The 22,452-nt window shown below is 37.7% G+C and overlaps 2 protein-coding genes and 1 non-coding gene across 3 annotated transcripts; 2 read left to right on the top strand and 1 right to left on the bottom strand.

Moving 5' to 3' along the window:
- Window position 1: 1 nt before the first annotated feature.
- LOC126774270 (intraflagellar transport protein 172 homolog) lies at window positions 2–16,321 on the bottom strand. Its single transcript, XM_050495705.1, has 35 exons — window positions 16,283–16,321; window positions 15,946–16,117; window positions 15,210–15,402; window positions 13,964–14,153; window positions 12,959–13,093; window positions 12,625–12,812; window positions 11,964–12,103; window positions 11,810–11,886; window positions 11,363–11,479; window positions 11,064–11,199; window positions 10,813–10,943; window positions 10,638–10,726; window positions 10,443–10,573; window positions 10,056–10,183; window positions 9,856–9,961; window positions 9,562–9,783; window positions 9,269–9,441; window positions 9,077–9,193; window positions 8,767–8,937; window positions 8,611–8,679; window positions 8,125–8,370; window positions 7,907–8,048; window positions 6,653–6,860; window positions 5,985–6,201; window positions 5,745–5,868; window positions 5,532–5,643; window positions 5,285–5,452; window positions 5,093–5,184; window positions 4,833–4,993; window positions 4,414–4,653; window positions 3,765–3,861; window positions 3,384–3,521; window positions 866–984; window positions 460–571; window positions 2–126 (listed from the first exon to the last, which is right to left on the bottom strand). Exons 1-35 carry the CDS (start codon window positions 16,319–16,321, stop codon window positions 2–4), a joined length of 5,025 nt encoding a protein of 1,674 aa, XP_050351662.1.
- Window positions 16,322–17,606: 1,285 nt separating this feature from the next.
- On the top strand, window positions 17,607–18,498 carry LOC126774374 (60S ribosomal protein L14). The gene is made up of 2 exons (XM_050495866.1): window positions 17,607–17,708; window positions 17,921–18,498. Exon 2 carries the CDS (start codon window positions 17,927–17,929, stop codon window positions 18,425–18,427), a length of 501 nt encoding a protein of 166 aa, XP_050351823.1. The 5' UTR covers window positions 17,607–17,708; window positions 17,921–17,926; the 3' UTR covers window positions 18,428–18,498.
- A 2,422-nt stretch (window positions 18,499–20,920) lies between these two features.
- LOC126774608 (small nucleolar RNA SNORD31) lies at window positions 20,921–20,987 on the top strand. The gene has a single exon (XR_007669829.1). It is a non-coding gene; the product is annotated as a small nucleolar RNA SNORD31 (small nucleolar RNA).
- Window positions 20,988–22,452: the final 1,465 nt, after the last annotated feature.

Genomic DNA, 22,452 nt, shown 5'->3' with positions numbered 1-22,452 from the left:
GCTACACGTGCGCGCTGTCGGCCGGCCCGCACCACGCGCCGAGCGCGCGCAGCACGGCCGCCGCCGCGCCCGCCGCGCGCGCCGCCGAGCGCACGCGCGACCACGGCTCCCGGTTGGCGCACCGACCTGCTCACATATACCACTCACTGCCCGCGTGCCTCGCCCACTCGGTTACATCCCCGAGCTTTGTAAGCGAAATATGACGTCAGATCATATATCATCGTTATAGTGGTGTCCATATCAAAAATGTTACTAGAAACTCTAAAATGATAATCTCTTCTATTGAAGAACGCTATCTCAATGATTTCTTACTACTTCTGACCGCCGAACGACGTCTTTTCATGTCGTTGTACTATAATAATCAGAACGGCAAATGTCGATGTTATTTTAGATGACCACAAACTATGTATCCATCAGGTGAGTTATAATGTAAAGTCGAATAGCTTCCGTTGAACATACCATTAGTGAAGGTCACCAGTCGCGTAGAGAGCGGGTAGCCCGTGAGGACGCAGCACGGTTCATCCTCTGCTACGTACGAGCTGTACTTGCCGCGACTATCAGTGGGAAGAGTCTAAATATAACCGTGAAATACGTATAACATCTTTAGTTAGAGACTAATAATATTAGTTTAGTATAATGTTAATCAAATTTTCATATATAATTAACAATATACACATAATACATACGAATAAGTATACATAAGCACAAGACTGTCGACCACAACAAAGCCCTCATCAGTCGCCATACCACGAAGAGAGATCGTGGCGAGGGCGAACATACTCCAATAGGAATATTATCGAGTGCCTCAGCTGTGAAAATCTCTTAACAACAATAAGCTGGGGTCGTGTCGTGTCGTGGCTCGTACCTGGTCCACCTGCTGGTCCATGGACACGGCGAGCAGCCAGTCGCGCAGCGCAGACAACGCATCGCCGCGCACGCACGCGCTCTCAAGCAACAGCGGCGAGCGCGACCAGTCCGTGCACTCTGGAGGACAGGCACACTGTTACACAAGCTACACCTCACTTGTTAGCATTAAACGAATATCCTTCCAGCGTAGGGATTTCCTGGATATTTTAATTCGGGTATCTGTGTCATCAGTTGTGACTGTGGTCAAGTCTACGGCTATAATCAAACTTCATGAACGCTACGAAAGTAAGATAGTTGCGTCGAACTATACAAATAAACAAAATTGAAGTGTCTGTCTGTGATTTTAAAATAACTGCCTCTTTTAAAGTTAATATGACTATTTGCGAGATACCAAAACCAAAACAATATTTTTTTCATTTGTGTCTATCTGTTTTGTCTGTCTGTTTATCCAGGCTAATCTTTGAAACAATAAAAATAAAACTGATTTATTATAAGATGTATTTCCAAGTTCCATTTAGTCTTTATATCATCAAAATCGGTTGAGTCTACCAAAAGTTATTAAAATGTACGTATTTTTGTCGTTATATTGTTAAATGTTGCGATCATTATACATTATAGCCCATATATGAAGGTGTGCTATACGTCATTTTCTGAATTCGTAAAGTCCAGATTTTTTTGGAGCAGTAGACTGTAAAGTGACCTTTTTTTTATAGAATAGGTAGGCGGACGAGCATATGGGCCACCTGATGATAAGTGGTCACCAACGCCCATAGACATTGGCATTGTAAGAAATGTTAACCATCGCTTACATCACCAATGCGCCACCAACTAAAAAACACAAACCAGGAACTAAAATGTTATGTCCCTTGTGCCTGTAATTACACCTTCTACATTCACGTTTTGTTCTAATTTGCGTTGTCGTTCGGTTGTCGTTCCGCCTGATTGTTTTGAGTTTTTACTTTAATTTAATTATTAAAATATTACATTAGTAATATTTAATACTTTATGGGTTTTATTTTTGTTCTAATAATCTTAACTTTTCAAGTAATATTTTTGTTTTTAATTTTTTTCTATTACTAAGGTTTGTATTGTTTTCTATTACTTTACCCATGGGCAAATGTATATAGCATGTTAACGTGTAAGGAGGCAATAATAATCGCACTAATAACATAAATATCACGAAAGATTGTGTGTGTTGTGAATATTTGTTACTTTTTCAAGCTTTATCACGGCTAAAATATGACATAATTAACATATTTTGTCCTTTTAATCCCGTTTAATAGAATTTTCGATTAAGACTCGGGCGAAGCCGCGGGCCAAGCGCTATTAGAAAATATTTTTATTTACGCGCAGCCTGTATGTAAGCTTGATGAGAATATTTTTAATTTTCAGGTTTTAGCAATTAAAAATAAACCAAAGCAAAACTATTTTTTCTCACATATTCAACTGCGTATTTTTCATAGATAGTAATTATTCTAGAAAAATGAAAGTTATTGTTATTTTCTTAGAAGTAGAATTTAGTTTATTCAATGTTATATTTTTGTAAAAAAAACATAAAACTATACAAATAAAGAAAATTGAAGTATCTGTTGCGATTTCAAAACAACTGCCTCTTTTAAAGTTAATATGGCTATTTGCGAGTTACCACTATTTTAAAGCAAAGCAATATTTTTGAAGTGAAAACTACTTTAGGCGCGTTACGCTGGCTTTTCGTAGGGGAGAGACTCGTGGCGTCGCGTCACCGACATGCTAATGCCCATCCTACCCTTTTCTAGAATATAATAAATTGTTGATGGTACAAATAATTTAAGTACTGTGGAAATTCATGAGGATAAAAATGATTGATATTTATATAAATCCTAACAGTATATACAAATAATATAAGTGTATTTTAAATATTATTTATTTAAATTAAGCTGTATTAATATTTTGTAATGATTTTGGGACATACTGTGTATTGTGATGAATAAAAATCTATAGAATAAAAAGGGTTAGAATTATTACTTGGAGTGTCAATAGATGTAGAAATTGGACAAATATATTAATTTACTTATTCGGATGGAACTCCGACAGAAGTACACACAAAAATACAAATATATATGTTTTAGAGAAATTTTTAAATTTATCCCCAACTATAGGACAACACAACATGTTTAACAGTTTCAATTTTTCACTTCTATCGGCAGTCCCTACCTTTAGTTTTTATATTTTTGTCTGTCTGTTTGTCCAGAGTACTCTTTAAAACAGCTAAAAATACAATGTGAAATAATTGAATTATTATAAGAAGTATTTCAAGGTACCGCTTAGCCATTGTTTCATCAAAATCGGTTGAGTCCATCAGAGAGAGAGATGTTTTCGTTAATTTAATTATAACAATGATTTCATTATTACTCTAAAGTGTTCACATGTAATGTTGTCGTTAACTTAGAAAGTTCGTTATTTGGAAGATTAAAACATGAATTCCGTTCGTAGCTCTATACGAGCTAAGTTTTGAAAATTATAATGCGATACGACACCAAAGTCTGCGTAGTCGATGAGTTGCGCGGAGTCATCGTCGGCCGCCTCCACGAGGTCCAGGCAGTGGTTAAGCATTACAAAAGCCTCCCGCGCGCCGTCCTCCTCCGAACGGATCGTCGAGCCGCACATATAATAGGCTGGGTAAATACGTACAATTTGAATAATATGTTTATCAATGCTTTACTCTCTAGTTTTTAATCAATTTCACACGATTATATTTGAAACTTTTTCTCCGTTATATTTAATTAATCAGCACAATGCCAACTGTCAAGCGCCACTCGTACCTTGCATGTAAAATCCATCTCAAAAAATAATTAGCGTTTATGAGTAGTAAACAACGAAAAGGAGCGTGACAATTTGAAAAGCGAAATACAACTCACCAACATCAGCGACTATGATATCCGTATACCGCGGTAATGCGCGAGCTACTTTGGACGCTATTTGAGGCACATGTAGACCCATCAGCAATGTGAGTGCCTGGCGTAACGACAATACTAAATTATCAATTTATTCTAGACGTTCAAGGTGAACGACATTCCATAAAATCGTGTTCTGGTTTGTTTCCAGATCATTGTAATTTATTAATGTATAGTGAAAAGGGATATTTACCACGCTCGATCTACTAAATACAAAAAGATGTACCAATGGTAGTATATTTGAGCGTCTATTTTCTTCGTCATTTCCTTCTTTCAAAATTTCAAAGCTCTTAATAATACTTTACAATATTATTTATTATATGTATGATTAAAGACTACTTTCTATAAACATTAAGATCTAGTAAATGTTTAAACAACATTTGTATATTTGTTATACTTTTGGCAGCGTTCGCTTAAAAAACACCACGGGCGGCGGTTTCGTCTTCATTCAAGACGTTTCTTGACCGATTTCGCTCACAGCTGCCATTCTCACGGAAGACTAGCCAAAAGCGTAAGTCATATTTAGTGCACAGATTTTTGTACAAAGACCGAAACATACGCACACAAAATCGTAATCAATATTTGAGTCTATCAGTACCAATCAAAGGTTGACCTGTAATGCTCTATCATCAGCCCCTGCAGCAACCATCACCGCTACAGTATCCTTCATGACAGTGAATGCCTTCGGAGCCAACGATATTCGTACGAGAATCTCGCTACAGACTGCCTTAGCCAATGGAGCATCTGCGCTGGACACGGTGACGTCATCAGTAAGATATTGACGGAGTGTATCGATCACTTGAGACAAAACTTCAGGCACCTCTTCACTTTCGATATCGACACCTTCCGTGCGCTGTGAAAATAAATCATTATAAATATTTACGCATAAAACTTGAAGAACATGGTAGGGACCGGATCGCGCAACCTTTCCGAGTAAGTTTCCTTTAAGTAAAGATTACTTAAATATAAACCTATTTAATAATAATTATATAGAGCATAGCTTGTGATTTTTTTTTTAATGCTGTCACATACAGAATGTGCCTTGAATAAGTTCGCAGCGTATCGCAGCGCGTAGTGTGGAGCCTTCGCCCCCGCGTGTGCCAAGCAACGCTGCCATTGTCCCGCACGAGCCAACTTTTCCAAGGCTGAAGATTCAGGATCAGACTCTTCCACCGCTGCCTCGTGTTTGACGTCTTCATCCTCGAAATCTGCTGATGCACCTTTGCATAGAACATCATAGTCATGATTAAGTAGATACAAAATTGTATGATTTAATATTTTAAACAAAAGACTAAAGTTACCGGCTGTTGTATCATCATCCACACCTTCTAGCAGAGCTACTCGAAGTTGTTCGCCGACTTCACTTTGTCCAATCGTGGCAAATCTATAGTGTTTTAAATATGTAAATGTAATCATCAAACTTTTCCTGTAATTATGTACATCAAGAATAAAAATAATAAACAAAGAATTATAGCGCTACGCACGCGTCGGCGAGCAGCCGTGCCGCGTCCCGGCGCGGCGGCCCGCGCAGGCGGTCGCGCGCCAGCCGCGCCGCCCGCAGCGCCGCGCGCTCCGCCAGCCGCAGCGCGCCGCCCGCCGCGCCCACCGCGCTCGCGCCCAGCAGCAGCTCCACCGCCTCCCACCACTCGCCCCTGCGACCGTACCCGATCCTTAGCGTGCTGCCGCTGGCCCGCCGTAGTCCTCTCCGGCCCCAGTGGGCTGCGCTCTCACCTGTCGGCGTGCTGGGCGGCACGCTGTAGCAGCGGCGGTACAGCAGACGGCACGGGCTCGGCACTGTCCGGCAAGTACTCGCGAGATACGCGTCCCGCCTCCTCCCACAGCTCTGTAAGCACACACGTTTTGATACCATTCTATCAGTCATAGTGAGTCATCGCAATAGATCTTCCGTATGTAATATTATATAACCGTAATATAAAGACTAACCGAGATCTTTGTAGTGCTGGACGACTTCCCTAGGTCTGTTAGCACGAATCATCAAAGCTTCAAACTGCACAAGGTCACCTCTCTCGGCAGCTGCTCGAGCTCCTTCCACTAAAACTTCTTCCACCTGTCATGTCATATCATTTCATATCGTCTATGTTATACTATCGATAACAAATGTTATCGTTTGAAGGAATAATTTAAAATTATATTTCTACTATTTCTTTATTTATAAACACTAACCATATGTGTCGCATGTTTTTCAGCCAAAGCCAAAGCCCGTTGGTGATGGCCCTTCGACAGCCACATGCGCACCGCGTCTTCAGCGGCAGCAGCCCGCAGGAATGCCGCTTCAGCTTCTTCAGGCTTCTCCTCGGCTAAAGCAGCAGCTTCGTGCCTAGCTACTTCACGTTTTGTTATTCCACCTCCTAGATCACTCAATTCCATAGCAATGTCCCATCTATACAAAGACAGACATAAAATTATACTATGACATACCTATACTTGTAAATCTAATATTAATACATACGTACATATACCTATACGCCTGATTTTATTAAGCCTGATAATCAACTGCCAACAGCCAGTTACTCTTTTGCAGAGTATGTATGTAATGTATATACATATAATAAACCTATATTGTTTTTGATAAAGATATCAGGACAGATCCAATCAGGTAAATCGAGGCCGCTAAATTAAAAAAATGTAAATAGGCCTTTACTTGCAAATGGTTATTAAAAATCAGTCAGGTAGCACAACTTGGGAATTAAAAGATTGGCTGTTTGCGACAAAAATAATCCGCTCAAGTATCCACTAACAGCTATCAATCAATATAAAAAATCAACGATTTATATTTTTATTGTCAAAAGGTATAGACGAAAACCAAAAGTAAAATGCATCGAGCCGCTCGCCTTTGCGCCTGCAGCGCCCAGCGCGCTCCCAGCGCCGCCAGCCCGCGCGCGGCCAGCAGGCGCGCGGCGGCGGCGGGCGCCAGCGTGGCGGCCCACTGCAGCGACACCTGCTGCTGCACGCCGCCCGGCGCATGTGCGCGCGACACCCGCTCCGCGCTCTCCCACTGCCCGCTCGCACGATACATCTGGATGGCGCTCTTCCAGTCGCCTGTCAAGGATGTCACGGTACCGTCACATTAGTACTTACGTGTAACATTCAAGATAACTAGTGTTCGCCCGCATTTCCACCTTAAATCATATCAATTTTCATGTTTTTTTATGTAAGAGGGGGCAAACGAGCAGGAGGCTCACCTGATGGAAAATGACTATCACCACCTATGGACATCTGCAACACCCGAGGGCTTGCAGGTGCGTTGCCGGCCTTTAAGGAATGAGTACGCTCTTTTCTTGAAGGTTGCTATGTCTTATCGGTTCGGAAAAGTCGCCGGCGAAAGCTGGTTCCACAGAGTGGTTTTGCGAGGCAAGAAATGCCTTAAAAATCGCGCTGTTGTGGATTTTCAGACATCGAGTTGGTGAGGATGAAATTTAGAGTTTACATGCAGTTGCAGAGTCCAGTGGTAAAATTCAGCAGCCGGAACTAATCCAACAATTCCTCAGAACATTCCACGTGAAATATGCGATAGAGGATGCTGAGTGACCCGACATCTCTACGCAAATCCAAAGATTCAAGCCGGTCGGTAAGAACTTGATCGTCGACAATTCGAACTGCTCTACTTTGAATGCGTTCAAAGGGAAGAAGTTGGTACTGGGGAGCTTCCGCCTAGAGATGAAAGCTGTACTACATGTGAGGCCGAATTGCGCCTTCTAGAATTTTAGGCGAGGAGCCGACGTGAAGTACTATCTCGCCTTGTTGAGCAAACTCTGTTTCTACACAGGAATAGCACACAGCCTTGTGGAACACCAGAACTGATCAATTTGAGGTCAGAGCATGCGGTGAGACCGTCGACAACGACCTTGATGCTCCGATCTGCCAAAAAGCTGGTGATCCAGTTGCATAATTTCCCAAGAAGCCCGTAGGAAGAAAATTTGGTTCAGTGTTCTAGCCGTGAAAGCGTAACAGACAGAGAGAGTTACTTTGGTATTTATAATATTAGTATTACAAATACCAAACCTCTGTTACTTGGAACTCGTGTGCTTGTACACTTGCACTAAATAATTTAAGCCGAAGAGCCTGGCTACAGGAATACTGCCGACCTGCCTGCACGTAGTAGGTCTCGGCAGCGCGCAGGTCGCCGGCGGCATGCAGCGCCTGCGCCACGTGCCGGCGCGTGGCCTCCAGCAGCGCGGCGCGGTGGGCGCCCACCAGGCGCAACATCGCCTCGTACTGCGACGCTTCCTGTTTATGTTAGTGTTATGGGAGAATTTTCATACAATATTGAGTTTTTAACCTTTAATTAATGCGTATCTCTCACCTTATACATGGATATAGCTTCGTCCGGATCTCCGAGTCCGATATAAATCTGTTCCGCTTTCCTCAGCTGTCCTTCTTGTCGAAATTTTTGTGTCAGTGGTATGAAAATATCCCTAGTTTCTTCTTCGGTCAAATGTGCAGAGGCCAAGCGTAATCCATCAGCTATTTTGCCCACTGCGTTGTATGCACGTACGCAGCGTTCCACCATACCGCACGATATTAGCACACGTTCGGCAGTTTCCCATTCCTAATTATAATAAATATGATTGTTTATAACATGTTCAATCATCTTGATATTTAATATAATTAACAATAACTATGCATATAATAATAATTGATCGTTCAACAAATCCCTCTTGCTTAATGTTACTTTAAAAAAAACCGCCAAATAAAGGAAACTGTTCGTCACAAAGGATTCTTTCGCTTCACTCGCTATTATGGAGTTTAAAATAAACAAATCCAATAGCTATAAAGACAAATAACTTACTTGTGTAGATATAAAGTGGTTACCCAGTTGCTCACATTGTTCTTGTATAGCTTCTTTATCATCAATGACCTTCAAACCAACAAAATATATATAATTGCGTAACAATATTATAAACGTGCACAAATCGCATTATTTAGTTTATATTATTAAATGCACCTGCACGATCTGCAATGCCTTCCTGTAATGATGTGCTTTGATCGCAGCTTTTAGGGCGTCAATCGTGTGCCCCGCTTCAATTAAATGAGGCACGGCAGCACCCGCCTGCCTGGAGGCCACTAACCATGCACCCCATTCTCCTTCTAGTCGAGTCACTTCACCGGGACATGCCTGTAAATATGATCATCACCCTTATATGAAAACTCGCCCGCTTTCTTCGTTATCATCTGACTGTTTAACGTGTATAATTAAACAGACAAATGATATAATTATCAAAGTATGTAAACTCCATAAAAAAGTTTATACTTACCTCACGAGCAAGCTGAACCGCCCTCCCATAATTATTTCCCTTCGCATAGTACTCCACGGCTGTCGCGGCATCGCCCCTGCGCTCCGAAATCTCCCCGGCCACTTCCCACCACTCCTCCTACAATAATATTATACAATCAGAGTTCAGCGAGATAGAGCTCGGAGCCATCGACCCCCGACGGCGGCGGGCGACCTGCACGAGTCGGTCGAGCACGGCGTGCAGCAGCTCGTCGTCGTGCAGCAGCGCGGGGTGGTGCAGCAGCGCGGCCGCGGCGCGCCGGGCGCGGGCGCCGCGCAGCCACAGCCGCACCGCGCCGCGCGGGTCGCCGCGCGCCAGCAGCGCCGCGCCCGCCGTACCGTAGCGCCCTGCCGGGAAGAGACGTTGCATTTCACCCTGCTTAAAACTTTCGAGCAATGATACGCTTAACGAAAATGTCGATTAACGAACATGGAGTTTGAACTGCAGCTTGTATTTGTGACTCTTACCGGTGGAAGTCAAGTAATCCATGTACTGTTGTTTCAGAGTCTTAGCGGTATCTCTGTCGGTCTTCTCCGCGAGGGTTATGGCGTCGGTCCAGCGATTGAACTGCTTGTACATATTGATAGCCATTTCGGGCCGGTTGGCTCTTTTTACGTAACATTCCTCTGCGGTCGCTAGGTCACTCGCAAATATAGCGAGACGAGCTCTGACTATCGGGCTATTAAAACCTGTAATTTTTTGAAATAGACAATGATTTATTTTAATATTATATACTTAAATTAAATATATATAACTAATACCTGTTGTTACATCTCCATTTCCTTCAGCGACAGCCAGTTCCACGGTTTTATCTAAATAATAAGTTCGAGCCTCATCACCAACTTCTCTGTAGCATTTAGCAGCCAACTGAAATTTGTGTCCGATAATGAAATTTAGTATTATATAATTCTGAATTCCTTGAAATAATTGAATTGTAAATTTTAGGAAAGGGGCTTCGTACTTGAACATTTTCATTCTTCAGAGCCTGCTCCGCGAGTTGACGCCACAATTGCGCTACGTCTGCCGTACCACCCACGCTTTCCAGATATTGCGCACAACCCTCGAGATCTCCATTTCGAAGTGCTGTATCTAAGAAATCAAATACAACATAAAAAAATCACTTTGCTCTGAAAGCGTGCATTTTTGGTGTAATAATAAAGCAGTCAACAGAAGGTATAAAAAATTAACATACAATCATAATCATAACAATAACAGACAATCCTGTCAAAGTTGATGTAGCAATCATACTCTTTAGGTTTTTTACCTACCCCCTTGATCAAATTGACCAAAATGACAAAGGGGCAGCCCTTTGCACCGCCAGTAATTATAGATACCGTGCGACACATACTGAACTCCAGTCGATGTTCGTCGAGCGCGAGCCTGGCGGCGCCCTGCGTCAGCACGACGCGCGCCTGCACGCAAACTGCACTGTCGCCGCACTCCGACATCTCCACGCACTGCGGCTCCCACGCGCTGTACCTGCATGGAGCGCGACGTGAGCTGCGACCGACTCCTTCGTAAGCTTCACACAGAATAACCTTACCAAATGAGTAGATGCGTCGGAGTTTGCGCTACAACAGCATCGCTGTTCTCTATCCACTGTACAAAACTCACGCCGCTCGCTATAATTTCCTAAAATAAATTGTACATTGTTGACACACAAAGAGCTAACTTATAAATACGAAATGTGTTGTTTAATATTAAAATACTTAGTATACCTTCTCGCCCGTATCCAACCGTAATAATGCAAGTCGTCTCCTCGTGTCACGTAGAAGTAATAAATTTCCACTCTCATTCAGCTCGAGCCAGTCCACGCGAGCTTCATGCCACCACTGACCTAATTGTACTCCTAAAGACACCAATAACAAAAACTACATATACAATCTACTCATTGCAAATAGACAGAAAGCTTGTATTAGTATAACAATATTCTTACGCAAAAAGGCTTAAATATAATGTTAAAAGTCACCTGTAACAAGATCGACGACAGCTATAGTCTGCCGGTCGAGGAGATAAGCGAGATGCTTACGGTCGCGGCCTTCTTCTTTCTGCCCCTCGTTTATGCGAACACTCAGCACATGGGGATTAACTCGTTCGGTGCGTACCTAGCCAAATGACAAAATATCCGTCTGTATCATACTATATATTTACATATTCTAAATAAACATAACACTCAGAAAGCTCGACGCTTAGCTACTGTTGACTATGAACATAAGTAATATATAATAATGTATTAAGACGTTGGAAGCAGATGCCGTCAGGCCTCACCGTGTGCAGCACGCGGTCGAGCCCGTACTCCAGCACGCTGAGCTCGCCCGCGCGGTGCAGCAGGCCCGCGCCGCCCACCGCCGCGTACACGCGCTCGCCCGAGCCGCTCCACGCCACCTGCCCCGCGGTCACGGTAAGCTCGCACTCAACTGTCACAATTTCGATGTTAGCTCTGTCTGTCCAACACATTATTTATCCCTACCGATCGATATATTCCTGGAATTCATGCCACAATGCTTGTCAATTCGCACTTTAAACCAATCAACATCCAAAGAAATACGTGCAGGTTTCTGATAAATTATAAAGACAATTTAAAAAATCTCAGTAATGTTTTCCCGGGTTTGCCCCGTTTCTTTCCATGGAGCCGTCATAGTTCAAGCAAAAATATTGTAGTTCTCCACTACAAGAAACGTTACTGTGTTTTTTTTTACATAATAAAAAACTAACCTCACTGGTCAAGCCACGCGCTATGTCGCAAAGTATCAAACTACTGCTCGTCCGGCATACTGCGTACCAGTCATTACCTACATATAATATAAAAAAAAATATTTTTATGAGATATTTACAATAAAGATTTGAAAAAAAAACAAATACAAGTTACCGATGAATCGCACGTTATATATATCCGGGGCAAGTTTAGTGGTAACCGTGAGTGGTGGCGAGTCGTTGGCGAGTCTTGTGAGCAGCAGCTGTCGTGGGCTCACATGTCGTACTTCTACCGTGTCGCGCCACACCCAGCGTCTGCGTGTAACGTAGTCGTAACATTCGACAAAATATAACCGCAATTATGATATGTTCCTATAGGAAGAGTCTGAATATATTAACGGCTAGCGTAACTGCTTATTATTGTCCAATAGTAAGTGACAGAAATCCAAGGAATATGTTAGAAGTATGGCGTTTTTTTGTCAGTAGTCGATAAAAATAAACTCAGCTTTACCGAAAATTCATGGCTCATTTGGTAGAGTTATTTGTAAAACATAAATAACCTCGCAAGACCATATTGCTAACATCATATACAGATCATTTTCCTGAAAGGTACATATTTATTATTTTTTGCAAATTTAAATGGCACACTGCAATAATAATTAGCGTAAAACTTTTTATTAACGATACCGTGGCGCGTTTATGACTTGCTTTTATTGCTATGGCGTGCTTTTTTACAATGAATTTATTATCAAATCTATAATTAACGTGCACAAAAAGCGCATTATTTTAATATAGGCAGGGCACTGAAACAAGATGTAGACATATAGTTATGTTACTTGAGAACAGCTTCAAACTGCAGCACAGCTCCGGTCTGCGACGCCACAGCCAGCTTGGTGCCATCGCCGCTCCACGCCAGCGCGCGCGACGCGTACAGATTCGGTATCTGCAGCGTGGACAACTCGAGAGCCCCGGACTCCTTCACCTCGCCCACGAGGCAGCCGTCGAATACACCGAATGCTACCGTCTGCAATGATTCGATGTTCCGTTATAATAATAACCTCGGATCTAATTCTAACGTATCGTTGTGTTTAATTCTCGACACTATTTTAACAGACGAACTGCCTTTATTCCATACTCAAACACGTGAATTCAAAGTTAGTACTCGCTCACCTGACCGGAAGGACTGAGCGCAGCCGAAATGATGTCACGTCTATCAGGCGGCAACGAAGGCTCCAGATTGCGTACTAGTGCCCCACGCTGAGTTTCATAAACCGATATACGTCCGTCGCAAGAACCCACTATCATCTAGATATGACAACAATTTGATTGTCAGTACAAGTAAAGTAACAGCCTGTAAATGTTGCCACTACTTGGCTAAGGTCATCCTCTTCGTTTGAGAAGATGGTTTGGAACTAATTCCAGCACGCGGCTCCAATGCAAGATACACATGTGAAATATTTTTATACGCCACTTGCAGGTTTCCTTAGGATGATTTCCTTCACCGCCAAGCACGAGATGAATTATAAACACAAATTAAGCACATGAAAATTAAGTTGGCCTGAGTTTGCTGCTTTTACCAATACTGGTGGTAGAGCTTTGTGCAAGCTCGTCTGGGTAGGTACCACCCACTCATCAGATATTCTACCGCAAAACAGCAGTACTTGGTATTGTTGTGTTTTAGTTTGAAGGGTGAGTGAGCCAGTGTAATTACAGGCACATGGGACATAACATCTTAGTTCCCAAGGGTGGTGGCGAATTGGTGATGTAAGCGATGATTAACATTTCTTACAATGCCAATGTCTACGGGCGTTGGACTTACCATCAGGTGGCCCATATGTACGTCCGCCTTCCTGCTCTAAAAAAAAACCAAACATACACTCCCCCCTCACATGCAAGTGAGGCCCTCGGCTTGTATTCCATACTTAGTTATAGTATAGTACTTTTACATCCAAAACTTAACGCCAAATGATTGAACTAAAACAATTTACTATACGCTAAAAGCGCTTTATTATGGGTACATTGGTCCAACTCCACTGGGGTTCGATTTGCGACAATAGTTGTTCCGCACTATAGCATGAGTAATGCGTAACTTTAAATATATCTTAATAATACGTAAACTTAAATTAAATAAGGTTTATAAATATTGTGAAACGCCTCCATTAAATCATGACTTACGTAAGGCGGCAACAACACGAGCGCAGTGGGCGGTAGAGCGTATCGCAGCAGCAGCCGCCCGTTGAGGAACAGCGTGCCGTCCACGTGCCCCGACGCCAGCGCCGCCTCGCCGCCGCCGCGCGCCAGCGACACGCAGCACGCGCCCGCCGACCACAAATTCGAGCTCTTGTTACTCTTGCAATCTAACGATCTACATACATCATACAGCATTCATTATTTTATCCGTCCCGACTTCGCACGAGTACATAGAAAATTAATATTAAAGGACAAACAAATTAGGAATGAGGATTAGGAACCGATATATATATATATATATATATATATATATATATATATATATATAGACCCGGGCAAGCATCACTGAATTTTCATGTCCTTAATTTGTGATTATAATTCATCTCGTGCTTTACGGTGAAGGAAAACATCGTGAGGAAACCTGCTTGCGCCTACTTTCACTGAAATTCTGCCACATGTGTATTCCACCAACCCGCATTGGAGCAGCGTGGTGGAATAAGCTACAAACCATCTCCTCAAAAAGAGGTGAGGACGCCTTTAGCCTAGCAGTGGGACATGCACAGGCTGTTACGGAATTAGGAACCTTCTCGAATTTACGCAGATCAAATCACTAAAATTTCATCACAATCGGATAGATGGTTTAGGTGAATTTATGTTAAAATTTATTCTTAGTCATAATATTTTTTAAATGTTTCTCTAATTTCTTTTGATCAATCAAAAGTATTTTTTTTATTTGCCTTTCATCTTAATTGTTATCGGTGGAAAGCAGAAGCCGATGACGTGAGCAGTAAGTGTTCAGTATTTACTTAAATTATTAAATTTACTTTGTTTTGCATGTCAGAAATTTGGTTTCAATAGTTTATTTAGTTTATAAAAATATGCTTTCAAATCTATATTTCTGCTAAATGTTAGAGTAAGCTTAAATTGCGACTAATGCGCACTTGTTTGTTCGGTCTAATTGAAATCGATGGACTAGTCGGTAGATTTCGGCCATAATGACTATTTTATTCTTAATAACTAGATTTCGCTTATGTGGTCTAAATTGTAATATATATTTTTGATGATAAATAAAAATCAATCCACTCGTTCAAAAATAACTAAAGCTTATCATAATTGTCTAAGCTTTTCTATCTTTCAAGAACACTTGTTATTTTACTTCTTATACGTTTCTATGAGGTACTCATACCTCTTGTAGCTCTAGTTGATTTCACATTTAGGAAGTATACATCACCTAATTTTCCCATCGCTTGTTCCAGTAAAAAAACCATTTTCGGCAGGTAGCAGACGCAACGGTGCGCCTGTTAGTGGAAACTTGTTGCATATCACCTTCTTACCGCTCCAATCTGCGCCTACTCGATACACGAATACCATGTTATCGCTTTGTGCTACACCAAGCAATTCCGAATTTTCACTAAACGCCAAACCTTAAAACAAATATAATATATCGGACTACAGACATTAAAACTTTTAAAAAAGTTTTTATTAATTAAAAAACTATTTCAGGATATTTATCCATCTTGTTCCGCTTCGAAATGTATAAAAAATAGAAAGCTCATAAATACGTTATTGCCGTTATAAGATACAAGTTAAACATACGAATAATCATAAGTACTTTCCTGGATTTGAACCCGCGTAAGTTGAATATCCTAGTTAAAATCTACGTGTTCCATCTACTCGACCATTACGGATGTTCATAAAAAAATACTCGTGCATATAAAAACATTACAAGTTGAATAGAATGAATTAATATGATATGGATATTTCCCCTGCAAACAAATTGTCGTCGTCTAAAGTGAGTAGACGAATGACAAGCAGAAGCAAAGGATCGACGTAACGAATGCATCACTCGTTTGGCATTGCAAAATGACTAAACTGTTATTTCATTGTCAATTGCTAAATTCGAATCAACAATGAATACCAAAAAATAATAATTTTTTGCACAAATGTAAGAAGGTAAGGCAACAAACCTGTTATAACATAAGACTTCTTCCCCGCGGATGGATCAGACGGCTTGGTGCTGAATTTATCGCGCCGTACACCATCACGATCGAATAGCAGGACAAGTCTCTCAGCAGTCGCTACAGCTAACTTTACATTATTTGGTGACCAGCTAATATCAGCTACAGGACAGTCGCTATCCTATTCGATTAATAAAACATTTTAATTTCATAGATACATTTAGGTTTCTGAAAAATAATAAAATTTTTGCACGTACGTGTATATAACTATATTATATACGTCTTAAAAATTCTATTTGATAAATGAATACAATAACTTATTACTATTTGTTTTTATTTATATTACCTGGCCTTCCAGTATAGTCTTTAAATATTTAAGACGCATAATTAATTATTGTGATTTCTAAAACTTTGTTATAAGGCAATTTTGCTATTACTTTCTGATATTAACTTGTATTTAAAATATATATAGCAAGCGTTTCCAAGCAACATAACTAATCAACAAAAAGAGTTTTAGCGCTCCGTCCCATTTTTAAATTTTATCTGTGGTAAAAAAAAAGTATTTTTTGCATCGACTATCAATGTTATTTGTTAATGCACACCGATACAAGGTAACTTAAATTAAATAATTATTTATAATTATTACAGGGGTAATTACTCATGGTAATTAAACTGATTAGCTCAATGGTTGTACTTAAAATGGTAGTTGGTTTGTATTTACATTAAGTACTTTTTACGTATGTATATACACAGAAATCCGGATGAAGACGTTATTGCGTTTATGCAGTTGTGTGACACACTTCTACAATGTGTGTGAGTGTACACACATCTACAATAATGTATTAATTAGTATTTTATAATATGAATATACATTATCTGTGTATCTATACATCTGTCATCTCGAATGACACATCGCGGAGCGTGGGAAAATATTATACATATATATATCGGTATTGGCGCGAAATAAGCACCCGCGTGCATAGCGGGCTGATATATAAAATATAAAATGTATTATTTAATTTGAAATAGCGATATTACAACTTGAGTTAAAAGCACGCTTAAAGCGTGAACATTACAATATTATTTATTATTATTTTTTAACTAAGTACTTCGTAATAAAATATATGGGGGAAAGTGAAAACAATAAAATATGTCACAATGAATATTAATGCTATAATGACATTAGCTGAAATAAAATTGAATGCCATAATTATAGAATGGAAAGAACGGAGAAATAATCTCTGCCTTTTGAATAACATTCTATTGATAAGAAAATAAATTTCAGAGAAGAGGCTACGATAGTAGCTTTGGATTGGCTTTGGATACAATTTCAGAAAAAATCTCTTCATATACAACAATACAAACCAAAAATGAATTGTTTAAAAGCTAGGATAAGGATGACAACGAAATACATATGTGGAAAACATATTTGACAGACAATCTTTTTACATATTATCATTCAATCATTGTTATCAAATGCAATGTATGTGTAGTTATGTTACGTCAAAAATGTAAATTCAAAATATAAAACATATTGTGTTATTTAATTTTAATACGAAAATTCAATGATATTATATTATATATATACATGTAAGAAAAAGCATAAGCTTAATAATTGTTTCTTTGTACTCTATGGACTATGATTTTGACACAGACCATACACAGACTAACGAAAGGTTATGGGATTAAAACGCATGTTTAGTTGACATTCTGTATAATCTGTGGTATAAGTCTTTCTTTCAAGTGTTTCGTGTTTGTAAAGACGTTGTAAGGTTAGAAAAATTTAAAATCCATTAATATCTACCTGATTAAATAAAATTTATAGAATATATTTTTGCAATTACGTTTCTTATATAGTGTAGTGTTAGTGATAGTCTTTATTTCAAATTAAATTTCACTCAAATCAATATAAATTGAACATAACATATTATCGGCATCGCAAACACTCGCAACCCACACTTCTAAAGAATTCCTCGTCTTTCAGGACGTCATGCCTTTCGAGCGCTACGTAGAACCAGGGCGTGTTGCCCTGGTAGCCGACGGACCCCTAAAAGGAAAGTTGGTGAGTGTTGTGGATGTGATCAATCAAACACGAGCACTCGTCGATGGTCCCGGCAGCGGTGTTCCACGACAACAAATTCGCCTCAACCAATTGCATCTTACAAAATTCCGCCTTAGCTATCCATTCACCGCACCAACACGTGTTGTAAGGAAAGCTTGGACTGATGCTAAGCTTAATGAAAAATGGGCTGAAAGCCAATGGTCTAAGAATCTGGCAAATAAGGAAAAACGCGCTGAAATGACCGATTATGACAGATTTAAGTTAACATCAGCAAGAGTCAAGAGAAACCGAGCCAGGACTGCTGTGTTCAAGAGCCTTAAAGTTAAAGCTGCGCGAGATGGCAAATTTGGAAAGAAGAAAATTCCCAAAACACCAGCCAAGAAACAACGTACAAAGAAGGCGCCCGCAGCCAAACCAGCGAAGAAGTAATTCTTGTTTTGTGTCTGAAACAAAAGTGTAATTTATAGGACAAATCAAATAAAGGATTACTTTAAGCTAAAGTTGATCTATTGTTAAATATTCCCATATTATACCTTTATTTTGATCTAAGGTGAGTTTTGTAGCTATTTTAGAGCAAAAAATTTTTTCTTTATTTAATTTGTTTTATTTTTCAGGTAATTGCGTGAACTCCGGACACTCGCAATTTGAAGGTTAGTTTTGTACATACTTTAAAATATTATTTTTATTTTGCATGTAAATGATGAACAATCAATAGTCTCGTTCGTATGAACTTTTATGATTTTATAAATACCAAATAAACTGATTGAAAAAAAAGACAATAAGGAGTATCCACTATTGGTATTTCAGTTAAATAGATTTTTTTCTTTCAGGAAACAATGCCTACCTTTGTCTTCATAACCACATGTGATCATGTAAGTTTTATTTATTTTTTATTTATTTATGAATTAAGTCATTAAAGTATATGATGAATAATTATGTCTCGTTCGTATGATCTTAATGATTTCAAATTTACCAATAATAACCTGAATGCTTATAAAGTATAATAAATAATATACATTGCACTTTCTAAATACTTATATTATAAAATTTTGTTTAGGGCTGCAGTCGCTTGAATCTTTGGAATTATATGTAAGTACGATTGCATTTAAACAATTCTTGAATAAAGTCAAAGGATATTACTAAAATTAAATTACCCTACCAAAGCCGATGTGTAGCCAGACAAAATCTGATACACTTGACTCTGGATAGGAACAGTATAATGCACTCCGTGTAAGATCTTCAGTTACTATAGCTGTATATCCAAGGGTTGAATGCAACATTTTTCTTGATTTGAAAAAATGTATTATCCGTTCTTTTATCAGTTTTAATTATAACTAAACCTAACATTCTTGTTGCAGAATAACATTGAAAACTTAAAGTTATTTAAATCAGTAACTTTAAATGGAATACACTAAGAGAAGAAAAATTGGTAAGTAATACTCTATTCTAAATCATATAAAATATCTCTATTAGCAATAATCATTAAAATTATTATCTGGAAATGATGAATATCTTAGTTATCCCTGTCTCACTTAGCCATGGGGAAAATTTGGTATGGTAATAACTGAACTAAAAATAACATAAAAACTAAAATTAGATAAAAGTGCATTGATTTAATCTTATTTTTTTTTTTTGTTACAGCTTATTAATTTTAAAACAGAAAACCCTGAAATATTTCAGAATATATAATTATTGTTACCAACCAGTTCAATGGAGTGGCTAAACTGAAGAACATATATCTGGTAAGACTTTATTTTTGATGATAATTCAATAATGATACATTTAAAAATAATGTTTTTCTTTTGTCTTCATATCTTATCAACAATTTGTTAAAAAGTTAAAAGAAAAGACATTGGTTATTGTATTTTTTTGAAACATCAGGATTTTTTTTGCAATTGATGAAGATAGAATTAGCCAAAATAATGATGAATAAATGTATCGCCCCTGTCTGAAGTTTGATGATTGATCAGAACTGAATTAAATCATTTAAATACATATTTATTAAATTGAAATTAAAAATATTATTTAAAATCTAATTTTTTGTTTTTAGATTCATCATCATTAATAAGTCAAAATGTGTTCAAACAACACACATTTACAAAACTAAAAGGTTAGTTTAGTTTAATTTTTATTCACTATACACTATAATAATAATATTCATAAAATAAACCTAATTGATTTTGTCATTTGTTTTAAAAAATATTTCATTACCCTACCAAAGCCGATGTGTACAAAGATATAAACTTGTATGCTTGACTCTGGATAGGAACATTATTACACTCTGTGTAGGATTTTTGGTTTTATGTAAACTAAACATCCAAGGGATTGACTGTGACAAATAAAATTAACTTGTGGTTATGAATAATCTATTGTGTAATACAGAATAAAAAGCATCTTTTTTTTATCTTTTCAGAAATACTAATCATAACAATAATAGAAAGAAATGAAGCAGTGACAATATACAAATATCAATGTACAAATTAACAAATGCATGGTAAGAAAATATGCTTATTTAATACATAAAATAAAAAGGATTACAAAAAAATTTCTCTAGATTTGTAGTAACTTTTTTTTATGCATGGATTATTGATAAAAGTCGCTGGTCCTGTAAACTACCATTATTTCATGATGACGTTCGTATCGCCCCTATCTGATCAAGTGATGATTGATTTGTTCTGATTTTTTTTTAAATGTACATGTATACTACAGATCAGAATTCTAGAAATTACATTACAATTCATTTACAGAAACGAAAAGAATAATTGGCCAATGATGATAGAAAATCCAGCAGAGTAGAATTATTGATACCATCAAATGATATGTAAGAATTTTTGAATTACTTTGTATTCTATACAAAAAATACACTATACTAATACTTAATAAATTTATCGTATTAATTTCCTATCTATGTCCACCATTTAAAAAAAAAATGATGATTATTATATCGCCCCAGTCTGAACAAAAGTGTTGATCGATTTTTCTGAGTATGTTTTATCAAAAATGTTTTGTATACAGCATACTGTTCATAATTTATATTAGTATTTTTTTATGATTTCAGAATTTTGTGGCAACTTATACTAAAAACCCGCTCCTGTCTCTGCCATGTAAGTATGTTTTATATAATTTGTTGAATTCTTATAATTTTTTGTTGATCATTAGTAATTTAGCCTAATAAAAAGAATGTCAACATTTTTAAAATATGACTTGAATGTGAAACAGTTTGTTAATATTTAGATACTAAATAAATACTCTAAAATGATGGTAATACAAGCATATATCATAATATTTTTGATGATAAAATAACTTACTGATTTAATTAATTAATGTATAGAAAAACAAAAACTTTTGTAAATCTTATTAAAGTTTTTTCTTTTTCCAGGTTACATGTAAATATTACATTTCACAATAAAAATCACAAAATTTGCTAAATTATATTAATGAGGTAAGTTTATATAAAAATATTTTCAATTATGATAATTATTTATTGTGTTAGACAACTAGAATCAATTTCGATAGCAATGAATGTTAAATATTAAAGTATTACTTAAACCCATTGTAGGTTTTTATCAACTTAAAACTTGTTTTGGTATTCCTTTTTTGAACAACTAGTGCTTTTGAATTTTGATGATGAATTATCGTTATCCCTGTCTCACTTAATCATGGGGAAAATATGGTATGGTAACAACTGATAAAATTATAACACTAGAAAATAATGATTATCATCATCATCACAAAGATTTAAGTCTCATTGTTTTATTACAGGTTCAATACAGATGTCATTTTGAAGATTAAAATGAGAAAATAGGTAAGAAAAGTAATAAGTGTTTTTTGTAATAAATTTTTGCAACAAACATGATATGTTCATATTTTCTGTATTGTTTACATATTAATATTGCATTGTTTGAAAAAAAAATGAATATATTCTTTTTTTTTTTATATATATATATGTCCGGGATGGCAAATGACTACTCCACCTGATGGTAAGTGGTAGTAGAGTCCAAACGCGATGGCGTTATTTTATGTTTATTCATTAAAAAATAAACTTTCATGATGACTTTAGTATCGCCCCTATCTGATCAACTGATGATTGATTTGTTCTGAACTAAAAGAATAGCTCACATATTATTATATAATTAAAAAATATACTTGACAATAAATTTTTTTTTCAGATTACAAGAGTTGTAAACCACCACTACCAACGCAGTAAGTGTTTTTATTATTAAATAGTTTTTTTGTGTTATAAAGTGACATAACTAAGTTTTTATTCCATTATTATTATAATTTTATGATGATTTTTATATCACCCCAGTCTGAAGTAAAATGTTGATTGATTATTCTGATATTAAAAATATTAAAAAATGAAATGAAATTTTAAAAGTTTTTTGCTTGAACAATCTCCTTGTTTCAGCAATGTGTTACAAAATTTGTGAAATGAATAATCTACCTAAAGATGT

This window comes from Nymphalis io, chromosome 16, assembly GCF_905147045.1.
Source record: "Nymphalis io chromosome 16, ilAglIoxx1.1, whole genome shotgun sequence".
In the NCBI taxonomy this organism is placed as follows: domain Eukaryota; kingdom Metazoa; phylum Arthropoda; class Insecta; order Lepidoptera; family Nymphalidae; genus Nymphalis; species Nymphalis io.
The sequence above is the reverse complement of the archived record's forward strand: the minus strand, read 5'-3'. Positions and strand labels throughout refer to the sequence as shown.